This window comes from Cupressus sempervirens, chromosome 5, assembly GCF_028749045.1.
Source record: "Cupressus sempervirens isolate cs-2001-9-10 chromosome 5, ASM2874904v1, whole genome shotgun sequence".
Taxonomy (NCBI): Eukaryota; Viridiplantae; Streptophyta; class Pinopsida; order Cupressales; family Cupressaceae; genus Cupressus; species Cupressus sempervirens.
In genome coordinates this window covers 1,017,175,677-1,017,197,804 of record NC_143122.1, presented here as the reverse complement: position 1 = coordinate 1,017,197,804, position 22,128 = coordinate 1,017,175,677, and the positions used below count along the sequence as shown (strand labels likewise).

Below are 22,128 nucleotides of genomic sequence, written 5' to 3'. Positions count from 1 at the left end.
TGCTTTCGGAGGATGTGTCTTCAGAATTCAAAGATCTGTCTTTCTTCTTTTTGCCGGTTTTATGTTCGCTCTCTAAGTCCATCGCATGGTGATATGCATCAATGTATGATGCTGGAGGTACTATTTTCATCTTTATCCGCAGTGTTGGTCGTAGCCCTTCGACGAACCATCTTTTCTTCAACTCGTCCATTGGTTGGCTGCCCATTTTTCCTACCAGCTCCTTCAGCCTCCTCGCGTGTATGCAACCTATTTCAGTGTTTCCCTATTTTGTACTATAAATTTCCGCTATGATCTCATTGTCATCTCTAAGTAGTCGGAACTCTGTTGTAAATTTCTTCTTGATGTCTGCCCATGTAGTTAGCTTCTTTGGGTCGATGTTTGAAAACCAATCGATTGCTACACATCGTAGGGTAGCTGGAAACTTTTTAACCTAGTCATCTTGGTCCATTATGTCATTTGCAATCCATATTGTTTCAAACGTTTTGCAATGTTGAACTGGATCGACCGTCCCATCGCCATTAAATTTTGGTAGTTTTTCCTTTGGCCTTGCCATTGTTAACTTCTTCTGTATTTGTTTTACTTGTTGCGTACTAGTGTTGTTCTATGGACCCACGTTGTTCTGAGTACCCGTGCTGTTTTGCACAACCGTACTACTCTGCACAACTGCATTACTCTGGACAACCACGTTACTCTAGATAACCGCATTACTCTGTAGTGTGAAGAGGTCTTTTATAAGTGACATCGATTCTTTGGGTCGATGTTTGCCCATGTACTTGTATCCATTCGTCTAGTGTATTGGGAATGAAGAGTTCACCCCACGCTCGTGCTCCTTTGACATTGTTGTGAGGTTTTCACACCATCGCCCCAAAATTTTGGGGACCCCCTTTTTTTCGATTGCCTTAGCAATTTTTCGGTCCAGAGGGTTCAAATTTGAAGATTTCATGCCTTGGACACCTTCAGGGCCAATGGGAGAGACTTAGCTTATTTTCACCCCATTTTTTTAACTTGATTTTCCAGAGCCACCAATTCTATCCTTAGGCCGAACAAATTTCAAAGTTAATTCCAACTTGGCGGGATAAATTTGTAAATTTGTGCTTAGACATTTTCTTTTGAAAATTTGGATATAGTTGTATAAATTTGGATAATTTTCAAAAAAAATGAAAATTTTGTTAAATTTGGCTTTAGAAAATCTCAAATTTTGTTTTGGTGAAAATTTTAATTTTGTAGAAATTAGGCTAAATTGCAAAAATCAATTTTTGGCTCTAGATGCAAATTTATTTTATTTTTGTCAAAAAAATTCTGAATAGCATAACAAAATCAATTTGGAGAAAAAATTGCAAAAAATTGGCTTTAATAGATTAAAATTGCGTTGAAAAGTTTTTTCCTTTAATGAAATTGGTAATTTAATATTGAAAAATGGCTTTTGGTTAGCCAAAACCCAATTTTAATGACGTATTAATTACTAAATCCTCATTAAATAGAAATATTTAACATCTCCAAGGCACCATTTAATTTCCTTTTGCAATTTAGAACTAATTGGCAATTTTAAAAAGCAATTTTCATTTTGGCAAAATCAATATTTAACTAAATATTTAATTGTGGGCCATAATTTTGCATTAATTATTGTTTTTCTTGCTCCCAGCGTCCAAGTCGGCTAGCTTGGGGGGAGTAAGAAAGTTGGGTATAGGAGGAGGCCTCTCTCCCATTTCCTCCTCATTTCTCACTTCTCCTTCTCAAGGTGTTGGTGATTTTGCAAGAGCAGATCTGCATTCTTCTTGCTTGGCAAATTTTGTGTAAGGCGAAATTTGTGGGAGCCGAATTTTGTGGAGGGCGAATTTTGTGGGAGACGAATTTTGTGGAAGATAAAATTCTAATTTTTGCAAGAAGCTGCGATTTTTGGCCCTAGGTTGGGTAATTTTATTTGGAGGTGAATTGCATGATAAATTTCTGATTTGCAAGTGGATTTGAAGTTCTTGAGGTCTTGTCCTAATTCCGAAAAGTCATTGTACGATTGAATTTTCATCATCTAGAGTTGTAAGGGGTCCTTAAGTTGACATCCTTCTTTCGTTCTAGTCCAAGGATTGCTTCCCTTGGTTCTACTTGCCTTCTGGTCCACCACTCTACCATCCCGTAATAGGGCGACGAGTATGGAGGATGTTAGTGCAAGTAAGAATTCCAAGCGGACAAACACTAAGAAAGACAAAGAGGATATGATGCCCAAAACACCCTTCTTCTCGAAAATGAAGCGAATAACTGACACCAATATTGGTGCAATGGACATAATACGGATGAAGGACAGACTAAAGGAAGGACAATCCCCCTTGGCTATTGGTAAAGGTAATTTCAAATCATTTAGAGTTGAAAGGGGTTCTTAAGTTGACATCCTTCTTTCGTTCTAGTCTAAGGATTGCTTCCCTTGGTTCTACTTGCCTTCTAGTCCACCACTCTACCATCCCGTAATAGGGTGACAAGTATGGAGGATGTTAGTGCAAGTAAGAATCCCAAGTAGACAAACACTAAGAAAGACAAAGAGGATATGATGCTCAAAACAATTTTCTTCTCGAAAATGAGGCGAATAACCGATACCAATGGTAGTACCATAAAAGGATACAAAAGGCAGTTGCACATCACAGCCCAAGCGTTGACACTTCTATTTCAACCATGATGAGTGACGTTGGGGTGTCACTTGATTTTGAAGACATCAGAAAAGAGAATATCAACGAGACAAATTTTGGATCGAGGTTGGATGAGTTAGGAAAGGTTGCAATCAAGAAGAGGCATTTGGGCACCCTTTCCTCTCTCAATGCTTTTATTGGATTTGTGAAGGACCATGAAAGGGTACTACAAGCAGCAAGCGGCATGGTGAAATCAGCAGAACTCAGGGCGAAGCACACACCTTGTCCTATGGAAGAAGTTAACGAAAGACTAGCTAAGCTCATTGCCTTAGCGAAGAAAATGAAATAAAAAGGAAGATTTATATTAGAAGATCATTTGATGTAAGCCCAAGTGGCAATTTCTCTTTCTTCTAGAATAGGACAAGTGTCTATTTCTGATTGTCCACCATTTTGGCGCCTTTTCATTGGTTGCCACTTTTTGCACTTTTTCATTGGTCCATTGATGAGGTGGCGTCTTCTCATTGGCCGATGGGGTGGCAACCCTAATTAGAGTTTTTAGGATCCAATCTGGATCGTTGATCTTGTTTTGATCTCCACCGTCCATTGTATTTCTGGCCCCTATATAAGGCCATTTGCTCTCATTTGTAAAGTGTTGGAGAAATTGTTGCAAAGATAATACCAAAATTGCTCTCTTTTTCACGGTTGCAATTTGCATGTTGATTAAGAACATTGGGTATTATTGCATGTTTTCTACTTCCACTTACTTAGATTTCCTTTCAAGTTGTTGAAGCAAATTTCATTTCAAGTTGTTTAAGTGAGAATAAAGTAGACGGATAGTTGTATGGTAGCATTGGTAAATGTTTGATAGGGATCAATACTAGACCATTAGCATCCTAGCGGCTGGTTGGGAAGCTTTGTGTGGTAAACTAGTTTATTACTCCTTTGAATCATTGCACCTGTGGAAGTGAGGCCGCTGGTCAGCTCTCATTAGGCTTGATCCCCGTCCATTTGCCAACCTTCCATTCATAGGAGTAGGAGTAGAATAGTGAGTAGCTGGGTAGTTGAAGTTTAGAGAAGGAAGTTAGGGAAGTTAGTCAAATATCAGAGTACATCCATTCACCTTCCACCACCAATCTCTTTCCCATCAACATCATCATTGGCAAACACACCCTCCATCATCACCACCATCAACATTATCTGCCTCCGCACATTTCACAAACCGAGTCACCATCACCTTCATTCCACCAAAGTCAAAGTCATCCTTGAATGAATAACGTAAGGCCGCCTACGTGATTATCAACAAATCACATCGATAAAACTGAGCGAGTATCTAACGGTGTAAGGAACATTGGAGTTATACTCATGTCTCATGAGCATTAACTTTTCAAGAGAAGGGTTGCATGTTTGATATCCCATATCGAATATTCAATTGCTAATATGTTATGTAAGTGATACAAAACTCGCATCAACAGACACCTCGAGTCGTGCAGATTCCTTCTCTTCGGCCTTGATTCTCTACCTTTGGCATATACAAGTTTAGAAACTCCTCCCTTGTCTCTTCCACCGAATTCAATCTTTGCCGTGTCTCGTCAAGCAAGTCGTCGGCACTCCTCGGTTTGCTAGGTGAATGCACTCTGTCGGTCCGTGCTCCTTCACCACTTCGGTGCTCGACGACGAGCTATTGAAACTTCTGCCTTCGTTCTGCCTGTTATGTGAGAATTAATGCTTCCCGTACTGTGTGTACATCATCCTTTTATTTTATTTTATTTCGATCTTTATTGAGCAAATTTGGCATTAATCTTCATAACACATCTTTTATACTAGGTTAGCAATGACGCCAAATGATTACCGTATAGGGTAAATGGGTAGTTATTGCCTTAAGAGACTAGAATATAACATAGAACACAATAGTGCTTTATTCATACAAGCAGATATACGATCACGAGTACCATAATGCTTCATAAGTCCATTCGGACGATGTACATATATCTCCCGAAATGGTGACTCAACCGTCATGCAACCTTTTGGACACTAACTAATCCAATCGCCTATATTATAGTTTTACTGACAATGCACACTAGTGGTCCAATCATCCAAAAAGCCATCCCGAATGACCTTGTTAAAGATCGTTATTATGTGAGGAGCTAGGAGATCAACTCCCCATTAAAAAAATTCAGCTTGCAGCCCCTCTATGTCACTTGCCTAGCCATTTGCTAACTTTTTTATTCCAAGTTTGATGTCCTCTATTGTGAAGAGCTCAGAAGAAGAGGTCATCACGGGAGGTGGTTCTTTCTCCTCAATACGCTCATAAATTAACTTCGCGTATTCTAACCTATGAGCAGCAGTGATACTATTTTTGTTTTGTTCTTTCCTTTGCTATAGTTCTTTCCAAAAGTCTTTGGCATTGTGTTTGCTTAGGGCTAATAACTCCTCTTGTCTTGCATTTACATAATCTCTTTTCTTTGGCTGAACCAATCATGTATATTTCTTCTTGTCCTCTTTGTTTGTATACTTGCCTTTCAAAGATCTCTTGGCTGCCTTGCAGTCCTCATCATACCACGGGTTAGCAGGAAAAGTATTTGCAACCCTCTTTTTACTACGAGATCTTTTACACTTTTTTACTGTTTTGTGAAGAATAGGGATAACCAAGTTGTTGTATACATGTTCTCAATCAATGTTGATCCATTCATTCGTGCTATTTGTGTTTGCCTTAAGAAATTGTTGTTGGAGAGAAACCCTAAATATGTCCTTGTTTGCTTGATTTATGAGTATTCTCCCACTTCAAGGAAATCAAAGGAGTCATCACTTCTTGCTTCATGTCCTCTTGAAGTTCTCGCTGCAACTTCTCTTCCGGATTCGGCTCTAGTATCAAATGAATGTCATGATTCGCCTTTAGGTGTTGCTGTGGATGCATTCTCCATTGAGCATCCATCTTTTGAAGATTCTGTGACTATTATATTGGTGTTGCTTGTATCCTCAACTGCACTAGTGCTAGAAACACAAAGAGATCAGTGTGATTTTGAGAATGTGTTTGATGCATATTCCTTGTTAATTAATTCTGCCACTGTTTGGTCTACAACATTACTTGATGTAACTTGAGCTCAGCTTGAGCAATTCATGACTGAGGTTACACATAGCAGTCCTCCTCCTACGACCATTCAGACAGAGACATCAACTATATTACTACTATTATACAAAGTAATTTTGAGTTAACTATGGTAACTACTACTTTAGTCAGCGCATCTTCTTTCAATCTTCCTCCATGGTTGAGCCCTGTCACACATAAGAGAAAGAAGGAACAAATTCCACTTGAAGAAGATGACAGAGAAGTGAGCAAACCAAGGGTTGCAATAAGAAAGCTAAGACTGTTTCTCGAGTGGTGGTTGATGAATATCACATCAAGTAAGTTGAAGTGGTTGAACCTCTTGTGGAGAAATCTACTGAAGACATGCAACTTGCTGATTATAGAATCAAAAGGGTTGAACTTGGTAAGCAAACAAGACCGAGTTATCAACAGGATGCACATGAGGCAGTTAGCTTTCTTTCTCAAAAGAATGATGCACTGTGGAGAAAAGAAAATGAAACTCAAAGAAGAGAATGCACATTTGTTGGGAGTCATTGAAGAGATGAAGAGGTATTTTACAGGCAGTGAACTTGTTTCAGTTGTATTTATAGAAAGAGAGAAGCGGAAGGCATATACTATTGATGAATGGAGCAGCAATATTGAAAAAGAGGGAATGCAAGTGATTCAAGAAGTATACCAGAGTTGCAAAAAGAAAGAGAAGTCTTTGCTGAATTGGATAACATGTTAAAATCACTCAATCATTGATTTGAGTTGCTGGACGGGGATCTTGGTGCTTGGAACATTATGATATAAGTTGATTTAGACGTCCTGTGTGAGTATTATGTCATCACATTCATTGAAATGTACCCTAATTTCATACATGTGATGGAAAACAAGAAATGAGTTCTTCAAAACTCATAGAAGAGATAAAGGCAACAATACTCATGGTATCTACTCAAGAAAATAAAATCAAAGAAGCTTTCAAAGAGTTGTCATGCGAGTTCATCATTGAGGACAACGAAAAATAGTCAACAAGAAATTCTCTTAGTTACTGATTCGGGATACGAATCCGATTCGGGCACGTGAATTGGATCCGTGGATTCGTGATTTTTTTTTTTTCCCGATTAGGATTCGTGAATATATATATATATATATATTACTGATCTTGCCCAAGCCCCAACTAGTAACAGATATATATATATATATATATATATATATATATATATATATATATATATATATTACTGATCTTGCCCAAGCCCCAACTAGTAACAGATATATATATATATATATATATATATATATATATATAGATATATATATATAGATATATATATATATTTATTTATTTCTCTCATTTATTAGTATATATAATGCATAAAAAGGTCATTTTAGCACTAGAAAGCAAAAAAATATATTTAAAAAAGTCATATTAAATAACTTAGACTCACTTAAACCTGTCGATCCTTGAGGATTCACACTGGATCATTGAGGATTCGTGCCTGGATTCATGCAGATCCAGGCAGGAGCCTTGTTTTACACAGTGGATTCGTCAGGATTCGTGGGCCATGAATCCGGACGAATCCACTGTGTAAAACAAGGATCCTGCTCGGATCTGCACGAATCCAGGCACGAATCGGACGCGAATCCGGATCCGGCCTCTAGGGCACGAATCCGGTAACTAAGGAAATTCTTACAAAGTTTGCAAAAGCCATTTGCCTATAGCTTGAAGTGGATGACTTCAACATCAGTGTGCTTGACACGTTTGCAATCTATAAATGTTCATTGAAGAATCTGCATAATCAAATGGAAGTTTATAACAAGGAAATATCTAGGGAAACAAGCATACTCAGGAAAGTTACCATGATCTTACAACACATTGGAGAACCGGAAACTACAGTTGTGCGCCTAGGGAAATTTGGAGAGCTGGATGATACCATGTGAAAACTCCAAATCATATTTTTATATGCTTTAAGTAGAATAGTTGTAGGAAGATTGCATGTAAAGAGCACTCATGTTGTAAATACAGGATTTCATGTACATGTATAATCAGCACATGTAGTTAAGTTGTAATTGCATTAGGCATGCAACTTTGAATAAAGTCAAAGTAGTTAGTTAGGATAAGTATGGGTGGTTGAGGTTGTTCCACTTTTCCCTCCACCTTTCTCTCTTCATTTTTCCTATATAAAGGAGGGAGTTCATTGTAAATGATCATCTTTTGCTGTATAATAAAAGGTTAGGCTTGTGACTAGAAGGCTTTGTATTTCTAGTTATAAATCTCTGTAGTGAATAAAGGAGCAAGTTTTTCCCGAACTTTGTGTTGGGATACCTGTAATTGATCATGTTTCTTACATTACATTGATTAATTCATCTTTGTCATTTCTCTCTTTAGAAGCATTTGAGTATTTGATGTTGTTTTTGGAAGACTTTGAGCTTTCTTAAACGAGATTAATCTAGTTTGTTAGTGGCTGCAAGCACTAAGGGTTTGAAGACTTTCAGCTTCATTCCTTAGTATATTATTTCATATCTGGGTAGTTGAACAAAGACTTTGAGCTTTGTTAGCTATTCGCCCTTTGTTCCAAGAAGATTGCTTGTAGGAGACTTTGGGTTCTTACTATCAACCACACAAGTCAAGATACAACTGCTGTCTTGAGGTTGTTACGTTAATACTTAAGCAACTGGTTTTACTATAGCAATAAATTCCTTTTGTTTAATTGCAAGTAGTAGTTGGCAATATAAAATCATTCTTGAAGAAAGAGGAATTGATTCAGTTAATTCCAGTTAGGTCTTTGTTGTAGTCACCTACGGTAAGCACCCTGTCCAATACCCCTTTCATATTGAGTCATAATGAGTATAGCCAAGTGCATAGCCAGTACCAGCAGCAAAGGTAGCATCCGACTGAGCCAGGATCAGCAGTTTTCTTGCATACCCAATTGGTCCTGTAGCACATAGAACCACCAGCCAGCAGCCTCCCATATTGCTGAGAGGAGAGATTTATCTCACTACACCATTGCCTAAAGTTCCTATTTTGTAAGCTGTGGTTATGGTGGCTTACAAAATTTTTAGCAACAAGCTGTCTAGGAGGTATCTGAAGACCATTGGGACAATTTGGAGATGTTTGACTTGTTTCCGATTTTTAGGAGGAACTCCCAATTCACTGGCTGATGTTCCAGAGATGCACATAATTGATGAGAGTCAGTTGGGCTCAGTTTCATTGTGGTTGGCTCTATCTTCTACTTTTTAGAAGCATCCCTAGATTTTAGGAGAAGACTGCCATTTTGTTCAGATAGTTTAGGCATCATCCACAGTCAGGTGGTTTCAATTGGTTTCGTTCTGAGCTCATTTGAATATTTGATGAATAAAATAGGACATATTAAAATATTTCCTATGTTGATTTGATTAAATAATAATTAAGTGGTATAATAATCACTTAGCATTATAATAAATTTACAGTGATATTATAACTTAAATAAGCTACTTTTTATAACTTAAATAAGGCCCATGGGGCTTCATCACCTAGCCAACAACTTATTAGTTGTTAATAAAAGGGCAATAAAACAGTTAATTATTTCACCTTGGAGTACGAGCCTGGAGGAGAATTAATTTATTATTATTCAAACTGCACAGTGGAGGGAAAAACCTTATTAGGTTTAACTTTGATGAGAAGAAATTAAAAGGAAGTCTCGGCATTAATTCCATTATTATGGTTTGATTAGAAAATTCATTCCTGGCAGCCATAGGTTCAAGCCTTTTCCATAGGCTACAGGGACGTCACCTCCTTACAGCTGAGATGAAAACCTCACCTCTAGGATTGCACACACACAGGTCGATCTCAGAAATTGTTTGCAGCAAAGAACAGAGCAATCAGAATTGGGAGATCATCATATTGAAGGGAATAAAGGAGGAATCAGTACCACAGTCCAGAAAAAGTGCAGATCAAACCACTTTCAGCAGTCAAAAAGCCCATAATTCAGATCACAGGCCTTATAGCGATTCAGAGATAAATCACAGGTAGTCCTCCAGTCATGGTGTGAAGCCACACACACTGAGCACTATTAGACATTAGTGCAGGAGGCTGGAACGCTACAGTCCAGAACTTTAAAATGATCACTTTCAGCCAGACCTCATTTCAACAGAAGAACAGTTACACTTACTGGTAATACAGATCGGGTGGAATCTCAGTCACCTAATGTATTCCCAGAGCTGGTCGAGTTGCATCAGAAATTGACACCACTTATGACAGATCAGGCATATGCCGATCCATCTCAGTCCAGAATTGGTGGCATCAACAGACCGGGCTTGCACAATACAAATTGGGGTTCTAGCAATTGTAACAGGCATGTTACAATGCTGGTGAATTCATTCTAGGATCTGACACCACCTTCATTTGGGTGTAGCATGGACTCATTGTTGGGTGATTGTCATTTGGCTTTCACAAATTATCATACTGTCATTCCTAAGCCTGGTATGATTTCTGTGAAATGTTGTTTCAGTTTCACCTATTAAGAGTTTAAAATTGTTTGTTTTCAGTATTGCATCAATGTAGTCATTCATTTCAGCATTAGCAGTATCAAAAATTCCAAAAAAAATCAGAAAAACATAAAACTCCTAAAAAACAAGAACATTAGAGAAGTCTTATCATTGGATGATATTCTGGTCGAAGATTACAATTTGAAGCCTTGGAGCCGGTTGAGATTTCAACCAAGATTAAATTAGAATCAATGCCTCAGATTAATCCACAAAAGCCCTAATTAGGGTTTCCATAACCATAGCGCAAATATTAAATGTCCACCCAATAACAATTAGGCACCACCATGTGGGCCAGTTAGAAAATTACATTGCCTTCATGGGCCAATAAGAAAATAGGTTAGGCTTAACCACTAGATAAGATGCACCATCAAATGGGCCAATAAAATAATCACAATATTTTGTGGGCCAATGAAAAGAGGGGTTAGTTAGAAGCTTGTAGAAGATTTTTTTATTTTTGTAGAAACTACCATTTAATAGATCAAAAAGATGACGCAACTTGTATTTACACCATGTCATCCTTGAGAACGTTCTTTTCTTCATCTCTTTTCTTTTTTGGCAGATTCAATAAATGTAGACACAGTATGGTGAAGCTCTTCCACTAGGACACTTGGCACGTTCCCATTGGTTGAGGAAATGGCTAGCATGCTCAGCCTATAGACTTGGTAAATATCCACTTGGATGATGAGAAATACTGATTAAACCTTCAATTGTGATGGCTCATAATCTTCAATTGCTTCATCTTCTTGCAAGTCATTTTCTTCGTTTTTTTTTGGTATCTTCTCTTCGAATTGTTCTTGTCTTGACTCTTGCCCTTGATGTTGATTTTGGATTTCTTCTTAGGTATATGTCTTTGCCTTGAATTCCTTTCCTGGTGCTTTATCCTCATCATTTCTACATTGACAACCATTGCATTGTTAAGACATCTTCCTTTGGTGGGTAGATCCTTTTTTTCCTTTTTTTGGCCTTAGTGAGACTGGTAGTTCAGCCTCTCTTCTCCATAGTAAAACCTGCAACAACCAGCCCTTAGATTTTTTATTTGATTATATGAAAACTAAGTCAAGATCTAAGGTTACATGCTAATGTATGGAAATCAGAGTACTGCAATTTTATTTCAGATTTAAAACCTAATCAATCTATGAACCACAATGATATGATTTTTTTTGGAAATTTGATCAAATTTGTCTAAGTTGCCGGTTCCAATTCCGGTATGGATGCAGGGTTGAGATTCGGGTTCGAAATTTGTCCAACTATTTTTGGGGTTGGGTTTGCATTCATTTTGGGTTCATCCGTACAAAAACATATGCTTTTTTAATATATGTATGCATGTATATATATGCGACAATAAATAAGACCATACATCACTATACTAATAGTAAAACAACATAACAAAATACACCACCATATCTATGTTTCAGTTCATAAGATATTAATTGCATCGTTTAGCCATACATACAACATGATACACTTGCTTGTCACATGCATGGAACATATTTCCATATCAAGGGGACAATTTGAGAATGAAAGGAATTGTCAAATGATAAGTGCAGTTATCTGAATTTTTATTTTGTATTGGTTAGAGTATTTTTAACTAGGCTAGAACAAAAGTTGGGATTCAAATTTTAAGCCCTGGATTCAAAGATATACATTTTTACAAGAAATTCCTCTATAATCGTCAATTTGGATTTCCTCTATAAACAAGTTTTCATTTTCATTCACAAATGCATAAAGGACATATAAACAATCTTTTTCGGTTTTTTTAGTGGTCACTTTAAGGTTGGCAGGATCAAATCCACCAAATTAGGCAAAAAAAAAAAACACTTTATGAAACTCTAAAAAAACTATTTTGAGACCGAATTCAGGCCAGGTTCGGTCATTGGGAAGAAAATTCTTTAAAATTTGTTGCAAATTCTGCCCAGGTTCCTCTGACAGAATTTGCAGCAAATTCGTAGCACTGCAAGACAATTTGTGGAGAATTTGACAAGGACCAGACTGTGTACAGAATCGAACCAGACTTTGTGGGTTGAAGGAGAGAATCTGGTAACTTAGAAATTTGTATTTAGAAGGCAACCTTTCTCTTGCGAAAAAATGCAATATCTGGCTCTTGGCTTGTTTTTTTGTTTGTTTTCCTCAGTTGTGAAAGGTATGTGCCCATTTGTTATAGAAATAAGTGATTCGTCATGTCCATTGAAGTTTGGTGGTTTCAATGGAAAGAACGTATGATTTGTGTCAGCTCAGATGAAGAGTGCTTACCAACTGCATTAGTCAAGTCAATTTTATTCTGTGGTATTGTGCAGCTAAGATGTGAAAGTTAGTTACCTAAGGGTAGAGAAAATTTCTCAACAAATGACATATGATCATTTAGCATGATTATCTTTTGAATGCAGGAATTTCCCCAAGCTTGCTCTTGTTTTGGATAGTGTCCAACATTATACAGATGAGGATGATGTTGAAATTGACGAGGATGGATCAAATACCAGGAAAATTATAGCCTTTGGAAGAGTGATTCTAATGTTGATAATGATGGTGAGACTCGGTTAATCTAGGTAGAATAAATGAGAACCATGTTCAATGATGTAATAAATGTTTTGCAAGTTGCAGCTGATAGAAATAGGCGAGTAAAGGTATAGGAGCTTCTAGACCGGATTTATTCAGATTGACATATAAGTGGGCGGGGAAAGAGGAAACACAAATACAATATCCTCTTCTTGGACTCTTCACTTCTCATCTCCCTTGACTAGCTTCTGATTGTGGAAGAGTCTTATCCTTTTCAAGTAGAAAAGCTTATGAGCACATGTCAGTGGCTTATAAGACAGGTGGAGACCACAGATTCAACCGGCACACAGGGAAAGATTAAACAGCAATCTAAGAATACAAAGGAACCTTTGGCTGTTCCAAGGGACCTGATAGAGAGGATCTAGATTGTACTCTGGTGGAAAATGTGCATTTTAATAGTGTTTTTTCGTACACTGTTGGCTGGTTAGACCTCTTTGATTAGGTCATGTACTATTTAAAAATTTGATGTAGTTCCTTGTTCCCTGGATGTTAATTTTAATTGCTCCGTGGGAGCTGATATATTATGCTAAACACTCTTACCTTCTTGATTGCTTGCTATTGAGTATATAAATCTTTGGAGAGATTTTTATTTCACTATTAAAAATATTTGTAAATCATCTAATTACAACACAAGTTTAGATTTTATTGCTTATGATTCACATGGATTTTAGTTTTCTGATGCTATCAGGATCGTAGGATTAGAAATTAACTTGAAGCATATTATTTGCAGCTGATCTCATTAGACATGGGTGCACTTATTGCTGGAGCTAAATTCCGTGGAGAATTTGAAGAGCGATTGAAGGCAGTTTTAAAAGAAGTTACAGCATCAAATGGACAGGTCATTCTGTTTATTGATGAGATTCATACAGTTGTTGGCGCAGGTGGGTGCTATAATTGAGTGGTATATTCTCATGTTTTTGCTTTTTGAATGCCAATATGATTCTTTGAGGTTGTGTATGATTGTTTGTTGCATGCAGCGTGATATATGACATGGATTTTATTAAAATATTCTGGCCTGGGCATATGATGTTAGTGGCAGAAGTATCTTCCTTAAATGCAGTCTATGCTTGAGGTATTGAATACTTAGGTGGAAGAATGAGCTAGCTGACAATAACAAGAATCAATATCTTTCTAAGAGACTTGATGATTATTAGAAAGAAGAGATTGTATCATTTACTAGAATTTCTGGAATTTTGTACGAGGGTTTTCAGACTTTCTACCTGCTGACCTCTGATCATTATTATTAGTTCCTTGTGATTCACACATTTGTATAAATTTTTTACATATCAATATCTTTCTAAGAGACTTGATGATTATTAGAAAGAAGAGATTGTATCATTTACTAGAATTTCTGAAATTTTATACGAGGGTTTTCAGACTTTCTACCTGCTGACCTCTGATCATTATTATTAGTTCCTTGTGATTCACACATTTGTATAAATTTTTTACTTACACCAAACATTTATTTTGTGTTGGTTCTGTTTGATCCTAGAGTCTACAGAATTGCAGTTTTATACCAAAAGGACAGCAGAGATTCCAGGTCGAAAATTAATATTATATATGACAATAGACAGAAGAATAGGAGAAGGGAGATGTAAGAACAGAAAAAGAGGTCAATTTAAAATAGAGCAATAGAACCATTTTGAAAAGGCGCATTTAACTCAGTCATTTTAGAGTTAAGGTAACCCATAAATCCCTAATCAATGTTGGAAGAATGAAAGATGCTGTCTAGGCTTTTCTCTGAAAAAATCTGAATTCTTTTTTCCCTCAAACAAGACTTTGACCAGCGAAGGTATTTGTTTTCCCTCTCTTCTGAATTTTTTTGGGTTTTTGAATAGTTTTCCAATTTTTTTAAAATGATGATGCAAAATAAAAATTGACAACTACTAATACTGAAATTCTGAATAAAGAGCTGCAACTGAAATTACTCATCTGAAATCAAACTATCTATATATTAATTGGCACCAATTGCTACAGGAAATTGTACCAGGTAATGGTGAAATATATACAGCAGATCTGGTACTATACAACACTAATTCTGCATTAAAAATGTGCTTCAGACGGACCCCAAATGCTGATGTCAACCCAGGAGAAGTGTACAGCTGGTAAAAGGCTGAAGAGAAGCTAACACCTCTGATCTTCTGTAGATGACAGTGAAACCCAGGGACTCACACCCTCCTCTAAACCTCGAAGTACCTATCTCTGAGACAACCTCGCACCAGGTACTTGGAGTACCCAGTACCCCCACCACCGCCATTCCACAACCACGCCAGCACTGGGATGGGTACTTGAACTTCTATTTGAATTTTGGTTTCTTGAATGTTACTATTGGGTATGGCTATGTTACTATGTTGAATGTTCAATGGTTCTAGTTTGTGTTGTAATTTTGCTATGTTCAAGTATTTCAATTTAGTAAGTTATACTGGAACATCATTTCATAACTAGTATTTCAAGTTCTATATGTATAGTATACAGAACCCCTCACTGCCCCACTATCTCCTCTCTATCCCCCTGCCGTTCCAAAATTGAGGCCCAATGGCTTCCCATCCTAGAAACTTGTCCGGCCATCTTGATTTACCCTAGCACTGGTGTTATGCTGATCAATGATGGTCGATCTGCTCTAAAATCTCAGTCTGAATTATTTCCTTGTCAAACTCGAATTCCCCTTTTGCAAATCGCAGACTCTTGCTGTTGTACAACTAACCTACAAATGCCAGGCAAATTCCCAGCTTTCTAAAACCAATCTAATCTGAGTGCGACGATTCTGGATTTCAGTTTCTATCCCATTTCTACCATTCAAACTATCAAGATTTCCTTCAAATTTTTAATACTTATCACCAAAATTCTGAAATTTGAAGCAAACAACTATTTTGCCAGCTCTGGGTGGATATCCAAAAGTGGCAGGAAACAAGGATTTTCGTCCTTGAGCCCTTCAGAAGGATGTAAGCTCCAAACGTGAAGCTATCCACAAACTTGTAGGTTGGAATTTTGATATCTGAATGCCCAACATGAAAGCCAAAATCACTTTTACTTTCAGTTCTATCACTAATTTTGAATTAGGGTTTCATTTGCCCCTTCTAATAATAAAATAATTTTGAAACTTTATTAAAAGTGATTATAATATCACCTATATATTATTTTATTATTTTAATTTAGCCTCTTTTTATTAAAACAACATATAAATTTGTTTGTCTAGGAAATCGGCTCATTATTATAGTTTTTCTATTATAAAGAAATTACAATATTACATTATAATATCAATTTATTTAATTCCTTAAGTTGGGAAATATTAAATATTTCCTTATTAATCTAAGAAGCCAGATTCGTCCCCTGTTGCCCGGATTCAGGTCCGGGTTCGCGTAGGTCCGGATTTGTGTCTGGGTTCGCTGCGGATCCAGGTAGGGTCCTTATTTTGGACTGTGGGTTCACCCCAGTCATTGCTGGAGCGAATCTAGGCGAACCCACAATGAACCCACGGTGAACCCGGGGGGACCTAGGGCAGTAGGGTCCAAAATGTGAAATAAAACAACTTTAAAGAGTGTTCTCTTTTTAAATTTTTTTTATGTAACTCTAAAATGAACCTAATAAAAAACATTTGACTCATCTAATCTCTCATGTTGAGGAGGATGATATAGCAGCATTTGGGACTAGTGGAACCAGTTTGGGTTCCAATGATGAGGATCTAGATATAGTTGCAGCCAGGAATGAAGCCATTGATCACTCATTTTTGATGATCCATTTGACTCTTGAAGGGCATTTGATACTAGATCATTGATAAAGTATTAAACACTTGTCATCTATCATTATGTTTCAAACTTTATTATTTAATGAACTAGTCTATGTTTTACAATTTCATTTGCAATTTAGTAATTCAATGTATGATCTTCTTTACAATCATGAAGATAGATTAATGAACGAGTATTTAATGTATATTGTTGACATTTGGCATTGATCAACGATCAATTATCAATTATTCATACTGCGAAATGACTTTGTTTTGCAACTATGCATGTTTCTCTTGTATATATATATATATATACACATTCACGAACCCACCCACGAACCCAAATGGGAATTTTTTTTTTTTGCCTGAACCCACGAACCCGAATCTGTCCTTGTTAAGAAAGTAACCCGAATAACCTACAGGTCTATAGGTGCAGATCGTGCCTTATTCTTCTTATATTCTCTAATGAATGACATTTGTATTATTTATAATCTCTATACAGGTGCCGGTGATCAGGATGAGATTGGTTAGTTTGGCATTTAACTAAACTTTAGTTAAGACTTATTACCAATTACTAGTCGCCGACTTAGAGACATTAAACTAATAGATGTATGTCAAGGGTTATGTCCCTTAAGGGACATACCCTCTAATGAGGATATAAAGATGGGTCTTGTATGCAGTTTGTAGGACACACAACAATCTATAGTGTGGTCTACAAGTATAGATAACCACACGGGTTCCTTGCAGTATTTTCTACACTCCAGTTTGCTATTAATCCAGAATTACAGTCATATTAATATTCAGTATTATTCTGACCTGAATATCAGTTTTAGATCAGGGTTAACTTTGAGTCTCACCTAACTTTGATCTTAATCTCAGATCTTGTTATAAGAATCTGCAGATCATTACATGGTATCAGAGCCCTGTCATCAGATCTAGGGCTCTGCAGATTTTCTATTATCAGACCTGATTATATCCAGTAGTTATTCTTCATTTCCAATGGCATATAAAATCAGGCTTGAGGATAGATTCGATGGAAAGGAACATTTTGAAGCATGGAAATTCAGAATCCTGATGATTCTCGAAGAAAATAATGTTAGACAGTTTGTTGATGGAGCATCCAAATAGCCACCTGTTGAACCTCACAAATCCATATGGACCAATGGAAATAGGAAAGCCATTCAGATCATCTTGGATGGAGTTAAGAATGATATTTTACCTATGCTTAGAAAACACTAGATTGCCTATGATATGATGAATGCATTACGAAATGCATTTGAAGTAAATCATGCAATGAGGGTCCTTGCACTAAAGAGACAACTAAATCACATCCAAATAAAGAAAGGAGAATCAATAAACTCTTATTTTCTAAGAGTCGCTGGTATTAGAGATGAATTATCCAGCATAGGAACCATCATAAATGACACCGAATTAACGCTCATGGCCATAGATGGACTGCCAGAATCATGGGAAACATTTGCACAGGGAATAAGTGCTAGAGATTAGCTTCCGGATTTTAACAGACTTAAGAATGATTGTCTTCAGGAAGAATCAAGAAAACTAAAGAAAGGAGGAAAACCTAAAGTGGAAGATGAAGAACTTCACGTTCTTAATGCCAACTCTTATAAAGGCAAGAAAAAGCATTTCAAGAAAAATAAAGGAAATAAGAAGAATGGCAAGCCCAAGAAAGACCTATCAAAAGTAAAATGTTTCAAATGTGAAAAATTTGGACACTATAGGTCCAATTCTCTAGAAAACTCCAAACAACAAGCAAATTGCACAAATGTTGTTAGTGAAGAACTTATGATCCAGAGAATTGTGTATTGTATTCCTCCTTTTCTAATGAAATCTCAAATAAGGCATGGGTGATAGATAGTGCATCCTCCAGGCATATAACGGGATACAAGGAAACTCTAGATTTCTTGACCGAGAAAGTTAACGGTGAAGTTACTATTGGTGATAACTCAGCATGTTTAGCGTAAAGATAAAGAGAATGAACGCATACAGAAAGTAACAGCAGAACAGTAGCATAATATTCGCAATAGTAAGTGAATGATGATTTACAATGATCCCAAACGGGATATAAATACTACTCCCGAACCTTCCCGAAGGAGTCTGTCGGCCACAATTATTCTATCCGTTACAAACTATTTACCGCCGGACCGTCGGCTACGGAATACCGAAACACCGCCGGACCGTCGGCTACGGAATACCGAAACACCGCCGGACCCATCTAGTCGGCTAACACCATCCCCCCCAAAAAGAAAAGTCGTCTCCTGACGACTGACAAAATATCTGAGACAAATTAACAAACAAAATACATTAACAAAGTGACTACAACAAGAGAAATCTGCTTCTATCACATCACTTCCACATTCATCCCGTTACATCTGTAGCCTCTGCTAACACAATACTGTCTCCTCAAGCTGCCCTTGATAGCCACCTGTGCTGCTTTCTCTGTTTTCAATTCCTCGGTACCCCAAGCCAAGTGTCGCTGCACTGCCTCCAACCGGATGATCAGCTCCTCCCGAGCTCTCTACGCATCCGCCTAGACAGCCTCACAGCCAACACCTTCTCCCACTACCTCTGGTACATAGAAAGTCCGTGCCTGCAGCAACTTCAACTCTTCTCAACTAGTCAGACTCCCACGACTGATATCCGCCACGACTGGGGGTCCAGGGGGCAACACCCCCGGCGGGGTCGAGGGGCAGCGCCCTCGCGGGGTCCTGGGGCAGCGCCCCGGGTGCGCTCCCTGTCGCAGTACAGGGCGGGGTCGAGGGGCAGCGCCCCTCGCCGCCAAGACCAAATTAGCACTTCGAAACCTACACAAAAATGCACGGAACACACCATTTCTGTTATTATCTGCCAATTCTGCACTCTTTCTGGCAACCACGGATGTGTCCCCTTCCCTTTGGCATCATCCATCACTCATTCTGAACAACTTGATTTTGTCGTCGTTTTTTTTTTTTTTTCTTTTTTTTTTCTTTATAAGTACTGAACCTCTGACTCTGCATCACCTGCGGCCTTCTGCTGGTCAAATTCTTCACCAAATTCTTCAACATGCCCACCCAAACTGTCTGAGAGAAGATAAATCGCGGTTGTTTTACCTTGCTACTGCCGTGGAAGTTTTCCGTCTGCGGATCTGCGGGGTTTTAAGTCCACGGGGCCTTCCTTCCCGCGGGACTTCTAGTCCGCGGGGCCCGCGGGACTCTTAGTCCACGGGACTTTCTTCCCGCGGGACTTCTAGTCCGCGGGACTTTCTTCCCGCGGGACTTCTAGTCCGCGGGGCCCGCGGGACTCTTAGTCCGCGGGGCTTTCTTCCCGCGGGACTTCAAGTCCGCGGGGTCCGCGGGGCTGTCAGCTTTTTTTTTTATTTTTTTATTTTTTTATTTTTTTAAATTTTTACAGAATACATTACTCAACAACAGTACCTCTGAGTGACGTCATCGCTAGAGAATGTTGTACTGACGACACGGAAGGATTCACCACCGGGGAGTACTTCCTTACACGATATGGTTTCAACTTAGATCCGTTAACTGGCTGAGTTATCTCTTGTCCGTCCAAGGTTGCTAATTTCATTGTCCCCGTGTCGCCAATTTCTCGGATTTGATATGGTCCAATCCATCGCACTTTGAGTTTGCCCGGCTTGATTTCGTTACGGCCATCATACTTCAGTACTAATTGTCCTGTCTGGAATCTGTTATGTCTCAGATGCTTGTCATGCCAGAGTTTGCGTCTATTCTGTGCTACTTCTGTTGCCCACTGTGCCTGCGATTGTCGCACAACTGGATTATTTCCTTGCTGTCGGTGCCCTTCCACTTTTATGCTGCAGTGTGACCTTTTCTTTCCGCGCGGTCTATTCACCATGTACCGGACAGTGGAATCTTTCGTTTTTTTGTGTTGAGACTGTATGTTCTTCCCCCCAGCTTCAACCATGGCAATTTTTCCTTCTTTCACTTCCCTGCATTCCTCCGGACATTCATTTTCCTCCTTTTTCTCATCTTCGTCGACCCTTAGCATATTGCAACTCGGAAAGAGTTCGTAGTCTTCTATTTGCCAGTGGTAAAGGCCATTAACCGAGTCCAGGTCGTCGTCATTCGATCCTCCGTCAAGTCTCAATACTCCTCCTTCATCCGGTTCCAGTCTCCTCTGTCCTTCGTCATCCCTTTCGCCTTCACTGTCAGAATCTGACAATGCTGCCTCCTCACCGACCATTTGCGTATGCAGGTCAATTATGAATCTTTTGCCTCCGCGCTCCATTGATAGGGTATTGCGTTTCCAATCATGTTTTACTTTTGCTTGCACCAACCAATCCCGTCCCAGAATAGCATCATAGCCTTTTCTTTTTAATGGAATGACTACAAAATCCAATAAAAATGGTTGCGTACCAATTGTTACCGGTTGCGCTTTCAGAATTCCCAACGGTTTGATTCCATGTTGGTCTGCCGTGAGCAACTGAAATGCAGGTGGCCACAACGTCGGTTTTCCCAACTTCTTCCAAGTATCCTCCGGTAAGACATTCACGCCGGACCCTCCGTCAACAATTGTCTCTGTCAAAACATTTCCCAAAATCTCCATCTCGACGACCGCTGGATGCCGTCCGGAGGTGAGTGCCAGCAGCATTGGATCTGTTGTCATTACTTCCCTACTATTCCTTCGTGTGTCCTCCGGTGCTTCCGAAAATGGTGTATGATTCAGAATAGCCGTTCGTAACTGGGGCATTGTGAGAAGGAGGTCACTTATCTTGACCGGTATCTCCGTTTGTAAGATCTGCCGTACAATGCTTTGTTCTGCGAAGTTCTTTGCCAAGGTGCCTGTGATGTCCTTCAACTGAGATGTTTCCGCCGACGATGCCTTTGCAATGTCCGCCTGCACTTCCCCCACTTTTCTCTTTTCCTCCACTTGCCTCCGTGTAATTGCCAGAACCTCCTCTACATCCGTGCCGACAGTGATCAAATTTACTCCAGCCTTTGGACACTTGGAATCTTCGTGATCGCCGGGTCCGCACCATCTGCATAATAATTTCGGTGTGTTTGCCGCTGTACAATCCCGCGCAAAATGACCCCACAAATTACACGCTCGACATTGAACGATCGGCCGTCCGTTTGCATCATATTGGGTTCGACTCCGGCCTCCATTATTATTGTTATTATTTGCATTGTTGGTATTTTGCCCTCTGCTATTATTCCTATACCCTCCGGGTGTGGCACCATCAATGTTTGCATTTCCGTTATTGCTCGACGGGGAAGCCTGCTGCGTAAGAAGCACCTGCGGAGATCCTCTTGTCTTCATGTTAAAAGGACAGTCCTTTGTCGAATGGCCCATGATCTGACAGATGTCGCAGAATTGGTTCTTCGGGCACGATCCCTTAGTATGACCGTCGGTCTTACATTCCGTGCACCACAGTTTACTGTCTTTTGGCTCCTTCTGCATGTTTTTAAATTCCTTAATCATGCGAACCATATCCTTCTGTAGGGCACGAACCTTCTTGCTGCTGCCTTCGTCGTCGCTACTATCATCCCGAGTGGATTCATCATCATCAGAGTCAGAGGAGCTGGTTTTCTTCTTCTTTGTCTTCTGTGCACTCTCAAGGTCCAGTGCTCTGTTATATGCGTCCACATATGATGACGGTGGCACAATTT

The 22,128-nt window shown here is 38.8% G+C and overlaps 1 protein-coding gene across 1 annotated transcript in view; it reads left to right on the top strand.

Annotated features, from left to right (window-relative positions):
- CLPB4 (casein lytic proteinase B4) overlaps positions 1-22,128 on the top strand; it is a 178,444-nt gene that overhangs the window by 118,812 nt on the left and 37,504 nt on the right. Inside the window, exon 6 of the mRNA XM_089833293.1 lies at positions 13,493-13,643. Coding sequence (XP_089689419.1) covers positions 13,493-13,643 — 151 coding nt within the window. The remainder of the gene's footprint in view (positions 1-13,492; positions 13,644-22,128) is intronic.